The sequence below is a fragment of the Rhinopithecus roxellana genome, chromosome 7 (assembly GCF_007565055.1).
Source record: "Rhinopithecus roxellana isolate Shanxi Qingling chromosome 7, ASM756505v1, whole genome shotgun sequence".
In the NCBI taxonomy this organism is placed as follows: domain Eukaryota; kingdom Metazoa; phylum Chordata; class Mammalia; order Primates; family Cercopithecidae; genus Rhinopithecus; species Rhinopithecus roxellana.
Genome location: NC_044555.1, coordinates 136708949 through 136722473, shown reverse-complemented (window position 1 = coordinate 136722473; position 13525 = coordinate 136708949). Strand labels below are relative to the sequence as shown.

General features: G+C 50.7%; 1 protein-coding gene across 1 annotated transcript in view; it reads right to left on the bottom strand.

The window, feature by feature from the left end:
- Positions 1 to 7033: 7033 nt before the first annotated feature.
- Positions 7034 to 13525, bottom strand: part of MAMLD1 (mastermind like domain containing 1) — a 143727-nt gene continuing 137235 nt past the window's right edge. Inside the window, exons 8-10 of the mRNA XM_030934689.1 lie at positions 11212 to 11296; positions 8709 to 9264; positions 7034 to 8654 (exon numbers count right to left, since the gene is read on the bottom strand). Of these exons, the coding sequence (XP_030790549.1) occupies positions 11256 to 11296 (41 nt within the window). The 3' untranslated portion in view covers positions 7034 to 8654; positions 8709 to 9264; positions 11212 to 11255. The remainder of the gene's footprint in view (positions 8655 to 8708; positions 9265 to 11211; positions 11297 to 13525) is intronic.

Below are 13525 nucleotides of genomic sequence, written 5' to 3'. Positions count from 1 at the left end.
ACTTCCCTTTAGCCCCTTTCCGGTCAACCCCATTGTCACCCAGAGGGTTCCTTTGTTGATTTTTTCCACATAGATTATTTTTGACTGTTTTGGCACTTTATATAAATGGAATCATATAGTATATATACTTTTGTGTCTGGCTTCTTGCTCTCAGCATAAAGCATTTGAAATCCATCCATGTTGTAGCTGGTATCAGTAGTTAGTTTCTTTTCATTGGTGAGAAGTATCACTTTTTATTGATGAGCAGTTTTACATGGTATGAATATGCCCGAGTTTGTATATCCATTCTGCTAATAGACACCTGGGCTGTTTGCAGTTTTTGGCTCTTACAAATAAAATTGCTATGATATATATTTTTTCCAACTTTTATTTTAGGTTCAGCGGATACATGTGCAAGTTTGTTACGTCAGTAAATTGCATGTCACAGGGGTTTGGTGTACAGATTATTTCATCACCCAGGTAATAAGCATAGTACCCGATAGGTAGTTTTTTGATTCTCACCATTCTCCCTCAAGTAGGCCCCAGTGTCTATTGCTCCATTCTTTTTTTTTTTTTTTTGAGACGGAGTCTCGCTCTGTTGCCTGGGCTGGAGTGCAGTGGCCGGATCTCAGCTCACTGCAAGCTCCGCCTCCCGGGTTTAGCCATTCTCCTGCCTCAGCCTCCCGAGTAGCTGGGACTATAGGCGCCCGCCACCTCCCCCCGCTAGTTTTTTGTATTTTTTTTTTTTTTAGTAGAGATGGGGTTTCACCATGTTAGCCAGGATGGTCTCAATCTCCTGACCTCATGATCCGCCCGTCTCAGCCTCCCAAAGTGCTGGGATTACAGGCTTGAGCCACCGCGCTCGGCTTTTTTTTTTTTTTTTTTTTAGACAGAGTCTCGCTCTGTTGCCCAGGCTGGAGTGCAGTGGTGCGATCTCGGCTCACTGCAAGCTCCACCTCCTGGGTTCAAGCGATTCTCCTGCCTCAGCCTCCCAAGTAGCTAGGACTACAGGCCCCCGCCACCACGCCCGGCTAATTTTTGTATTTTTAGTAGAGACGGGGTTTCACCATGTTGGCCAGGATGGTCTCGAACTCCTCGCCTCAGGTGATCCACCCGCTTTGGCCTCCCAAAGTACTGGGATTACAGGCGTGAGCCACCGTGCTGGGCCTATTGTTCCATTCTTTGTGTCCATGTGTATTCAGTGTTTAGCTTCCACTTATAAGTGAACACATGCAGTATTTGGTTTTCTGAAATTCTTGTATTCATCTTTTTGTAGACAATCCACTACTTTTATTTTTAAAGATTAGGAACAATAGCCTCTGTGTGTCATGCACTGCAATTTTTTTCTCTGATTTTGCAGTTCATCTTGTAACTTGTATGGTGTTTTTCCGTGTGTAAGCTTTTTACTTTACGTGGGCAATTTTATCACTCTTTTCTTTTCTTTTACGGTTTCCGGGTTTCATGTCAAGATTGGAGAAGCTTGCTCTACACTGATACTATAAAATATCCACCTTGGCTTTTCTTTTTTTAGATGGAGTTTCACTCTTGTTGCCCAGGCTGGAGTGCAACGGCGCGATCTCAGCTCACCGCAACCTCCTCCTCCCAGGTTCAAGTGATTCTCCTGCCTCAGCTTCCTGAGTAGCTGGGATTACAGGCATGCGCCACCACGCCCAGCTAATTTTGCATTTTCAGTAGAGACAGGATTTCGCCATGTTGGTCAGGCTGGTCTTGAGCTCCCCACCTCAGGTGATCCGCCCGCCTTGGCCTCCCAAAGTGCTGGGATTACAGGCGTGAACCACCACACCCGGCCCACCTTGTTTTCTGATAGTGCTTTCATGTGTTATTTTTTCTGTCTTACTCTTTGAATCATCTAAATGTATCTTAATGTCAGAAGAGAGGTAGAGGACCCAGTTGTTTTGTTTAACTAGCCAGTTTGTTTTGTAAACTAGCCAGTTTTCCCAACACCAGGTATTGAACATCCCTCACTGATGTGAGATGCTGCCTTTCTCACAGTCTCAATCCCCATGTGCACTTCTATTTATTTTCCTTCCACTTTATTCACATCTTTTTCAGTGTCCACAACCATATTATTTTAAATAGCTTCATGATATGTTTTAATATTTGGTAGCACTAGAACCCTTTCTTGGTTCTTCTTCTTTTTTTCCTCTTCTTCTTCTCTTCCTCCTTTTCCTCCTGCTTCTTTCTTCTCCTCCTCCTTCTTTCTTTTTAGAAATTTCCTGGCTATTCTTGTTTTGTAGTCTTCCAGATAAATAATTTTGAATCACTTTGTCATGTTCCAGAAAATAATACTGCCAGAATTTTCGTTGTGATCACAGAAGTTTTACAGATTCATTTGGGGGAAAAAACCCATCTTCCCGGAATGCAGAAGGGGTGAGGGAAAGATAAACGTCAAGGATAAGTCCCAGGTTCTGGACTTGGAGACCAAGAGGATTTTGGGCATCCGGGAGCAGGGCAGGGAAGTGTGATGGCTGCCTTTCACTGAGTAAGAGGATGCCTGGACTTGGGGGAACTATGGAAAGTTTGGTTTAGACTTTCTGAGTTGGAGATGTCTATGAGCAGTCCACAGGGAGAAGCCCTGGAGGTAGAGGCCCTCCTTACTGCCTCCCTCATTCATTCTGAGCTCCATTCTCCACATGGACACTGAAGTGACCCAAGACTTCCTTTTTGGATCAGGATACTCTCCAGGGCCCTGCATGGTCTGGGCCTGCCCACCTCCCCACCCCCTCTCCTGCCTGCCCTCCTCTTGCTCACTGGACCCTGCCCACCAGCCTCCTTCTATTCCCCCTAACATTTGCACTTGCTGTTCCCTCTCTGCTTGGAACATCCTAGCTCTTTGCATAGCTTGCTTCTTTCCATCTTTTAATCTAAGCTCAAATATCACTCCTTCAGATACGTCTTTCCCCAATATCCTAGCTAAAGAGAACTGCTCCCCACTTCCCACAAGCCCTACCGAACTGGGACTCTCCTTCTTGCTTTCTTTCTCTCTGCCCCTTCTGTGTTTTTTCCACAGACCTTAACACAACTTGTTACTGTTTTATTTGTTGATGTGTTTACATCATTTGTCTCCCTATGATGGTTAGTTTTATGTGTCAACTTAGCTAGGCTATAATGGCTGTTCGTCAATCAAACACTGATCTATGTGTAGCTGTGAGGGGATTTTGTAACTGTGATTAATCAGTTGACTTTAAGTAAGGAAGATTATCCTGGAGAATGTGGGGGAAGGGGCAGACCTCAGCCTATCAGTTGAAAGGCCTTAGGAACAAAGCTGAGATTTCCCCGAGGAAGAAGAAATTCTGCCTGTAGACTGCAGTATCAGCTCCTGCTTGAGAGGTTCCAGGCTGCCCTTCCTGACAGCCTGTCCTATGGATTTTGGACTTGCCTTGCCAGGTTTTTCCTCTTCCTTGACCCCGCAAAACCATATATATCTCCTGCTGGTTTGTTTCCCTGGTGTAATCCTGAGGGATGAACAGTCCTCCCTTCCAGTTCACTCCAGGAGAGGTTGGGGATCATGTCTGTCTATTTCCCCATGCCTGGCACATGCATGTTTATTGAATCATTGAACAACCACACATTAGGAAGCCAGTCATATGTGCTTCTTCAGAACCTCATGTCCATTACCAGACCTCCCTGGCTTTTGTGGCTGGAGGACAAGTGAGAGATAGTAGGTTACCCACAGACCTTGGCCCTGGGGGCCCCAGCTGTAAAGGAGGAGGGAGCCCCTGAGGTCTCACACACCTTCCTGGAGATCTGGCACTTTCCCCTGGGGTTGGCCTCAGAACTGGGCAGGGGTGCAGATTATGGAGTGGGTTGTAGAGGGAGCACCTCCCCCCTAGCAATCATGGTTTTTTCTGTGCCTCTCATAGGGAGGCCTTCAGGCCTCCACCTTCAGCTCTTCAGGAGCCTCAGGCATCTGAGTGCCTTCTGCACCAGTCTTCTCAGGGACAAACTTGCAGTAAGAAAGAGAAGGCCGTTGTTGAAGCAGGATGAGAGTGAACTCTTCCGTGGGGGATACCCAGCAGTCTCCAAGCTCTTTTATCCTGTCTTTCAGTGGTCTAGAGAGCTTCAGCCCAACATGAGACCCAGTCCAGCAGCATTTCCCTGCGAAGTGAAAGTTAGGACCCTGACTAGATATACCACGCTGACCTCAGCCAGAATGTCAAGATGCTGAGGTGCTGAGACGCTGGGATGCTAAGGTGCTGGGGTGCTGGGGTGCTAGGATGCTGGGGTTTTGTGATACTGGGTCGCCGAGATGCTGGGATACTGAGGTGCTGAAGTGCTGGGGTGTTGGGATGCTGAGGTGCTGGGTTGCTGGGATGCTGGGATACTCGGGTGTTGTGATCCTTGGATGCTATGGTGCTGAGATGCAGGGCTGCTGGAGTGTTAGGATGCTGGAGTGCTGCAGTGCTGCAGTGCTGAGACGCTGGGGTGCTGGGGTGCTGGTGTACTATGGTACTGGCGTGCTGGAGTGTTGAGATGCTAGGGCACTGGGATGCTAAGGTGCTGAGATTCTGCAGTGCTGGGGTGTTGGGATGCTGAGGTGTTAGGATGCTTAAGTGCTGGGGTGTTGGGATGCTGGGGTGCTGGAACACTATGGTGCTGGGGTGCTGGGGTGCTGGAGTGCTGGAGTGTTGAGATATGGTAGTGGTGGGATGCTTAAGTGCTGGGGTACTGGGTGTTGGGATGCCTAGGTTCTGGGGTGCTGAGATGCTGGAGTACTAGTGTGCTGAGATGCTGAAGTGCTGGGGTACTGAGATGCTACAATGCTAGGGTGCTGAGATGCTGGGCTGCTGGGGTGCTGGGCCACTGGGCTGCTGAAGTGCTGAGATGCTGGGACTCTGGAGTGCTGAGATGCTGGGACAATGGGGTGCTGGAATACTATGGTGCTGGGGTGCTGGAGTATTGAGATGCTAGGGTACTGGGATGCTGAGGTGCTGAGATCCTGGAGTGCCAGGCTGCTGGGGCATAGGCTCTTGAATCCATTTGTCTGCCCAGGGGAAGAAACCAGAAGATAAAGAGCTAATGAAGGAGCCTTGGTTGAGTGGGAGGAAGTAATGGAAGAAGCAACATCTTGTAGAACAGCAGGAGAGAATGGACCTCAGGTTGGGAGAGAGGGCGAAGCTGCAGGCCAGAGAGGCAGAAGCGTTGCAGCTGAGTGTGGGCTCCAGGAGCCAAGGGGAAACAGGTTTCTGGGAGGAGAGAGTCCAGTACTGCTGAAGGGGCAAGTCTGCTGAGGACCAGGAAGCTTCATTTGGCTTTATGACCAGGAGGAATTTGGAACTGTGACTAGAGCACTTAGGGGGAAGTAGGCAAGACTGGAACTGGATTGCTCTGGGTTGAGGGGTGAGTGGGAGGCGAAGCAGGGCACTGCTACTCCTTTGAAGGGTGGCAGAGCGCTGGAGTTGGTGCTGGATGGGCTGTGGGGTGACAGGGTCATGTGGAAAGCCCCTGGGGGGTACCTGGAAAATGAGAGGCTGACAGTACAGTGAGAGGACAGCTAAGGGAGAGCAGACTGGCAGAACACGCACTGCCAGGAGGAGCGAGGATAGGGTCAGGACTGCCAGGGGCAGTGAGGCCAGCCTGGGGTCAGGTGGCAGGCAGGACGTGTCCAGGAAGCTGGTCTGCACTGCAGCCCACACCGGCTCAGCCTTGAGGTTCCCTGTGTGGTTGGGGTAGGAAGTTGAACCCTCTGGGAATGGAAGATGGAACCAGCTCTGTGAGTCAATCTCAGCTTTTATCTGTGGGTCTCTGAGGGCTGGCATAGCTGAGTGGGGACAGGTGTGATCCATGAGGCTCTCAGGTTGAGGTGGCCCCTCTGGGAGGGCTTCATTTTCCCAGCAGGTAGGTTCTAAGCAGCAGTCGCTGGGCAGGTGGGTCCAACACAGAGCCAGAGAAGGGTGAATGGGCCTCCTGGCACCCCATCCCCGCTGCAGCTGAGCTCAGTGACAGAGGGGGACAGCATAGCTGAGCCCAAGTGCTTTGGTGTGGCCCTGAGGGAAAGCTGCAGCCTGCCTGGGGCCTGGCATGGTTGGGACACTTGAGACAGAGGGACAGTAGTGGGAGCTGCAGTGAGGCTGGCTCCTGGAGAGGTTTCCTGAGGAGTGCTGCCTGAGACGGGCAGGGAGAACAGAGACAAAGTTGGTGACAGGGAATGAAGGCTGACTGAAGGACTTTACTCAGACCTATGAGGATATCTCTCTCACCTGGAAGCAGGAAGGGACTGTGTGAGGACTGGCCAAGAGCTGGAGTGTTGGGATAATGACTCTTTCTACGACCCCTCTGTCCCACGTCTGGTCCCTGGACTGGGGAGGTCTGCTTCCAACCCCATTGGTCGATCATTGTCCCTTGTCATAGCCATTGAGAATTTTGGCAGGGGGCATGTTCTTAGAGCATTTTTAGGCTCTGCAGGACATAACAGCTCTGCCTCAGAGCATATGCCTTTCTCAGCTCCTGAAAGCCACTGATTAAATTGGAACATTTTGTACCTTAGGGATGAGGATATCAACTCTTCCAGCCAGTTAGAGGGATAAATGTGATGATGCATTCACTTGTGACTACATCTGATCGCAACTGTTGCTTCAGCTGCACTCCTACAGCACATGGTGGGAGGTGTGCATCCCAATAGCTACCTCTCCTCTTTTGGGGAGATGTGGTTCCATCCATGAAACCTGGATACCCGCCTACCAGATTCTGGTCTATCAGGTGGCAGGGTCTGGTCAAAGAAGGGCATGCGTGGTCTTTGGCAAGGGAGACAGGACGGTGGTGCAGAGTCTAGACCCTCAGGGCAAGTCCCCGCCACCCCTGCTCCCAGGGCAGTTGTCTTTGTGGCCTCCCATCCCTCTCTGTTTCATCCTCTATAAAATGAGGGGCTGAGCCCCAAATAACAGGCTTCTTTGCTGTGATGCAAAACTGCTGAATCTTTCTTTCTGACACACAAGGCATCGAGCAGCCTCTGAAATAAGCAAAACCACTAGCAGGCTTCCTGACTTGGCTTTGTAGGTACTGAATACTCCCTTGAAAAATAAAAACATAGAGGCACTTTTCTCCTGGCTGTTTATTACAGAACGAAGAAAAAACACACTGGCTTGAAACAGACGCCAGATTTCAAATGCAGAGGCGAAATACGAGGTGGCAATTAAAATGTGATTACACAAAGTCTGGACACTGAGGAAAGGTTACAGGACAGTGGGTGTGGGTTTTCTATAACAGACACTTAAATATACATGACAATAATTGCAGATAGAAACCATCAAAGACAAACGCCAAATCAACTATTAATGTTTACAGATGTTTCCCCTCAAACCACAGAGCCTTACATCAAAACAAATACTGAAAGGCTTTAAACCAGGAACAGCTCGCCTTCACCCCACGAGGGTGCACACAAGCTGGGCTTTTTCTCTCGGTCTGAATGGTACAGGGAGGAGGATACTCTAGCTCCTCAAGGTGGATTGCTGAGACAGTGCTCGGCTCACATGTTCTCTCTGCGCCTCTCCCATATCTGGAGAACTCTCTCAGTCTCCTGGTAAAGTGTCTCTGTGGGGCACTTAACGATAAAACGGCTTCTGCTGTAAATGCTCATTAGGAAAGAGCTAGCGGAGACTGAAAGGTTTGCAAAAGAGATGAAGAATCACACAAGGCAATAGGATTTTTAGTGAACATAGAAATAAATGGCCAAGTGGTTTTCTATTTGGCATTTGTCAACTTGCACAACAACTCTTGGTCACATCCACATTGCTCGTTGCATCAAAACCATAAGCGACTCAGCCACTTAGCTTAACAAGGTATCACTGGAGCAAACAACACAGTCTGCATATTTGTAACAATGTATAATAAACACAAAACAATGCATAGTAAACACAGCCCTACTGAAACAAAAGCCGTCGCTTTATTTACAAAGTCACAAAATGAAGTATAAATACTTCTGTCATTAATGTTTAGGAAAACCATTTACAAAATTTTCAAATATGTACACATAGCTTGAAAAATCACCAGCTTTCCATTTTGTCACAGGTAGAGGGAGGGATAAGCACGGGCTGACAACACCACTCAAATTGTAACGGGAGACACCTGCGGGTGTGGAGTGACACCACTCCCTAGAGCGATGTCAGCGTGGGCGTTTCTATGGGCATCCTGCTCAGATTTAAAGCGCCCCAGCATCCTGGGTGACTTGTCCAGCATTCTGGTCTGTGGCATTTTGAGCAGCAGCATGCTGTTCCAAAATGTCATCGATCAGCCTCAGGTTGCACACCCAGTCTTCATCTGGGCTCACACAGGAGCCTTTCAAGAGAGCTTCAATGAAATCTACCTCATTGCAGTCAGGTGACGAAATCAGATCATTTGGTGGGGGTTGGGGGTGGCACAAAAAGTCGGCAGGTGGCAGCTCAGGGGGAATACCCGTTCTGTTGAACGGACGTGGGAACTGGCTGGCGGCAACGGCAGAAGCAGCAGCAGCGGTGGCAGCAGCAGCCATATAGCTTGGTGGCTCGATGCCCTGTATGGGGCTCAGGGGACTAAAGCTGGCCATACCCCGCTGGAGGAACTTGGTGGTGTTTGCTACAGGCACCGGGCCCCGCACCGGGCTCTGCCTGAGGCTCTGGCTGCCCAGCAGGCTGAAGCTGGGGTTGTTGGCCAGAACAGCACTCACCTTCTGGCCAGGCCTGCCTTCAGAGGCCATCTGATTGGGAGTCGCAACTGTCTGCTGCGATGGGAACACTGGGGCCATCAGGGGGACTCTTACAGGTGCCTTGGCAAAGATGGAGTTGCTATCAAAATGCTGCTGAACGCTATTATCCACTTGGCTCAGAGGTGGTTTCCCCGAAACTGCTGTGGTCACAGCTGCTGCCGCTGTGCCCCATGCAGCATTGTTAAACACAGTGGGAATTCTTGGCACACTAGGCCGTCTGAGCTGGTGGGGACTCAAGGACTGGGTGCCCAGGGAGCTGGGACAGAACCCAGGCAGGGGCACTTCTGGTGGGGTGGCCTTGGGACTCTGCATATGCTGGCAGACAGGGCCAAGACTGCCCAGGGGAGTGTGGCCTGAGTGTGAGGGGATGGGAAACTGGGAGCTGGAGGTGAAAATTCCTTGCCGCTTCCCCAGAGTTGGTGAGATCACTTCCATGCCCTCGCAGCTCTGGTGCCTGCTGAGTGGGATCATTCCTGGACTCAGATTGTTCTGAAGGAGCCCAGTCCTGGGTGGCATCAAGTGCTTGCTAGATGGGGGGCTTGCCTTGATCCGGCTACACTTGGAGGTGACTTGTTCTTGGACGGCTGCATACAGAGAGAATTGGGGATCAGTTCCAAAGGCATCCTCGACTTGGGCTGTGGCCACCAGAGTGGGGCTCCTGGCCCAGCACGGACTTCTCACCTCCCGCCCTTGGCTCTCTACTGAGCCCCCCGACCCTGCTCCCCAATTCCTCACAATTCCCCTCATTTCTCTGCCCTCAGCCTGGACTTCTGTTCTTCTGGGAAGCTGCCCCAACTTCCTAGGTCCGTGCTCACCAAAAGCAGATCACACTGGACTGAAATGCCAGCTGATTTGTCTCTTCAAGAAAATTGGAAGCTCCCGGAGGCCAGGGTCCATGTCTGCTTTTACACTCAGTGCTCTGTATGCAGGGCCTGGCACTGCCCACCCGTTGACAGGTGGTGCATATTTTGTAGAAGGAAGGAAGGGGCCAGGTGGGGTGGGCTGGTGGCGGGAGCTAGCTCAGTCTCTTCAATTCTCTACCCAATGGATGTGACCTGGGACAGCAAGTGAGTGTGGTGAGTAAGTGCGGGTGGTGCTTTGTTCCCCTCTGTTCTCCTCATAGCCAAGATGGTCTCTGAGTCCAGATCTGCGGCTCAGACAACATTTGTACAACTGAGCTGTAATGGGGTTCCTTTCTGAAGGCTGAAATCTAGGAGCTGACATTCTGGACTCCCTGAGTTCTGAAGAGCCTGGGGATGGAGAGACATGGAGCAGAAGATGGAAGGTAGAGTCTCAGGTGCCTAAGATGGGAAATGCATCTCCCCTCATTGTCATGAGAGTCCATTCTAGCTGATATCTACTGTGGCCAATATCTACAGGTACTTTTTTGGAGTGGACACTGAGTCATGTAGCAGTCATATGGTTTACCCAAAGTCAGGTAGGGGAGACAGTGCAATCAGGGCACAAGCCCAGTGTGTCTGACCCACTGAAGAGTCCATGCTTGTATCTACAAAAATGATTTTTTTCTCTTGTCATGGTGCCTAGGTTCTTTTATTATCATGGCATGTGTATGTTTTTCAACTAGGTTACAATCTAGCCTTATAAGGTTAACCTCCTGGAGGCCACCAGCCTTCCTGAAACTTGTCTGTGCTGTCCCTGCAACTGGAGTGTGCCCAATGTGGCACTCCAGCCTGGACAAGTGGGACACAGACTCTGCTGGTATCAGGCCAAAAGAGGTCTTCCATAAGACTGGAAGAGCAATGGTGTAGAGGTGTCATGGGCTACAATAAAGATGCTGACCACCTGTCTGAGGGCAAGCAGCCTCTCCTGACCCTCAGACAAATGCTGAGTGTTCCCAAGACTACCCTTGGCCTGGTGCAATCTCATCCCACTGGTGCATAAGGGTTGCTGAACTCATGACTCCTTGGCTAGCCTGCAAGCTCCATGAAGTGGGAACTACATCAGGCTTTTTGCTAACTGCTGTATCCTAGGCCAATAAATGTTGATCACATTTATAGTGGGGACCCCTGCTATCTATCTGTGGAGGCTCTGGGAGCCCCTGACACAAACTTTCTGAAGCAGAGCCTCCCCAACCCCTTTTCCATTTCTTATACCTGACAGATGTACCAGAAACCCATTAGAAATGGAAGGTCACTGCAGCAGTGTGTGAATATGTGTGTGGGAGAAGGGCAGGATCAGAGCCCTGCGGGTGTGGCAGCCCCCAAGTGATTCTAATCCAGATCCTAGCGGGTGTGTCCCTGTCCCATTGAAATAGCTGCTTTAAGGGGCCTGACTCAGGGAAATCAGTCTCTTGAATTAAGTGGTGATTTTGGAGTCATTTAGACCAGGCCTTCAACTGGGATCCTGCTCTTAGAGTTGGATGAATTATTTAACTGTTTTTCAGATCTCCTCTCTCTCAATGCTTTCAGAAACACAGACAGTAACTGCTTACTCTGAAATGAATTCTCACCCCACTTCCACATATGCACCCCTTGCCCACCACCTTGGGAACACTGGCCTTAACTGCTTACCTTGAAATGGACTCATCTGTTGGGAGATATATGCATTCTGCCGTTCAGGGGTCATTGCCATATGACCTGATCTCTGTTCCTCTTGCTAAACAGAACATGAAAAAGACAAATTAGATTACAGCTACCAATAAATAATTAGCCTGAGGATCACTGCGTGGGGATCTAGGACTTGGCTTTGATGTAGCAGAAAGCATGAATGAACACACCAACACACATTCGCATGCATGCCCCACCCTCTCGAGCAAAATTCCACAGGTATAAATAAGATTCTGCACCTGGGTTAAAAACACCAACTGCAACAGCATAGAATGGGGCAGGAGAGACAGAACTTAATAGCAAGAGCACACAGAAAAAAAGATTTAGGCATTTTGGATGTCCATCTGCTCAGGATGGGTCAGCAGTGAGATGTGGTCACCAAAAGAACAAATGTAACTTTAGGTTGCATTAATAGAAGCAGAGTATGTAGAAGGAGGGAGGTGACAGTCCTGTGCTAACTCTGCCTTGGCCAGACTATACCCACAGGAGTCTGGGCATGCCAGTCTCAGGGAGACCCAGACAGACTGGCTGCATTCAGAGGATGGTAAGTAATGAGAGTGGGGATTGGACTTCAAATTACCCAGACAAAGAATGGCTGAGCAAGCCGAGGATGCTGTGGCTGGGGCAGAGCAGACTGTGGGCTATGTAGTGGTGGATGCCTAGCCTCTGCAGGGCTGTCATAGGGAAAGGACATTGGGAAGAGGACCGAGGCTTGTTCCTGGTGGTCCTGGCATGAACGGCCGGATGATCACATGGTCAGGTGGACACAGTCTCCAACACTGGGAGTAGCCAAACACTTAACTGCCAACCTCCCGCCCTTCTCCTGACTAGTTGCAGCACAGGCAATTCGGAGGAGCTTCCTGTCGCCATCTGAAAGCTGGCGGGGTGGGCAGGGGGAGGAGTGAGCCAAGTTTTAAGGCCGCAGTTTCAGCACTCAGTGTGGGATCGGCTCAAGGAGCAAAGGGGAAGGACTTAGCCAGGAGGGAATAACATGAAAGCCCCCAGACCCAGAGAAGGCATGACTTGCTCTGAGACCGTCAGCCAATTGGTGTCAGGTTGTGAGTTGGATCCAGGTCTGACTCCCAGTCCAGTGCTTGAAGCCTCCTCACCCCACAGGGAGCCCGGCCATATCTGCTCAACTGCTGCCATCTCTCTCCCCTTCTCAACCACCAAGGCAGCTCCGTCTGGGAGCACATGCTCCAAGTCCACTTTCTGGTCTGTGTCCCCCCAGATGCCAGAGGACTTGACTCTACAACACGGTCTGCCCGTGCAGTGCCTGCTTTTCCAGCAAAGGGCTTCTGGGAACCCTTCTCTGCACTCGGTGGGGCTGGTGGGAGTGGGGCGGGGTAGAGACCCAGTGCTTGGGACTGTGCCTGGCTCTCAGGCCTGGCAGCAGTTCCTGGCCTTGGTTCCTGCCAAGGCAGAGAGGACAAACACATGGCACCGGTAAGACTACACCAGAAGCGATTCCACCAGACTGGGGTTTGCTTTTCTATCCCGCCCTTAGCCTGCTTCCTGTCCTGGTCCCTGCCTCCCCCTCCACTGGAACTGCTGTGTGGGCAGTGAGGGGCTGTTTCTCAGCTGCCCTATGGAGCTGCCTTCTCCCTGCTGAAGCATTGGCAAGGCGGCAAGGGGTGGGGGTGGGGTGGGATCTGCCTTCTCAAGCTCTCATTATACTGAGCATGTCTCACCCATTATTTTATGTCATCTAGCAACACCCCATGTGGACACTGAGGAGCATGGGGGTCACATGACCACTTCCCAAGGCCACACCATCCGGATCTGCCTGAGATGGTCAGGGTTGGCGGCCATTTCTGAAGGCAGTCCTTTCGCTTTGGCTCTTCTCCTTGTACCAGCCTCAGGACATCAGGGCAGAAGATCTACAGTCCCCAGCTTACTGATATGACAGCAGAGGCTCAGAGAGGTTAAATGACTTGCCCAAGATGACACGGCTAAGAAGTACAGTATCTCCTAACTGCAAACCAGGTGCTTCCGCTGCTTCTGGGGACAGATTCCTGGGTGGCTGGCTAAGGCTAAACGGTCCTTAACTCCATCCCCACCGGTTGCTGCATTAGTTTCATCAAATAACACAGTTGTACAGAGGTAGGGGTTGGGGGGAAGGGGCAGATGGAGGCTAGAGAGTGTGACTAAGGAAACAGCAGGGGAAGTGTGGTAAAGTCCAAAGGGAGGGACGGAAAGAGAAAGCCAAGCCCAGGGGCGTGCCAGACAAAAGGAAAGGCCGCGCCCGGGCAGGGCAGGCTTCAGCGGGTGCTGGGGC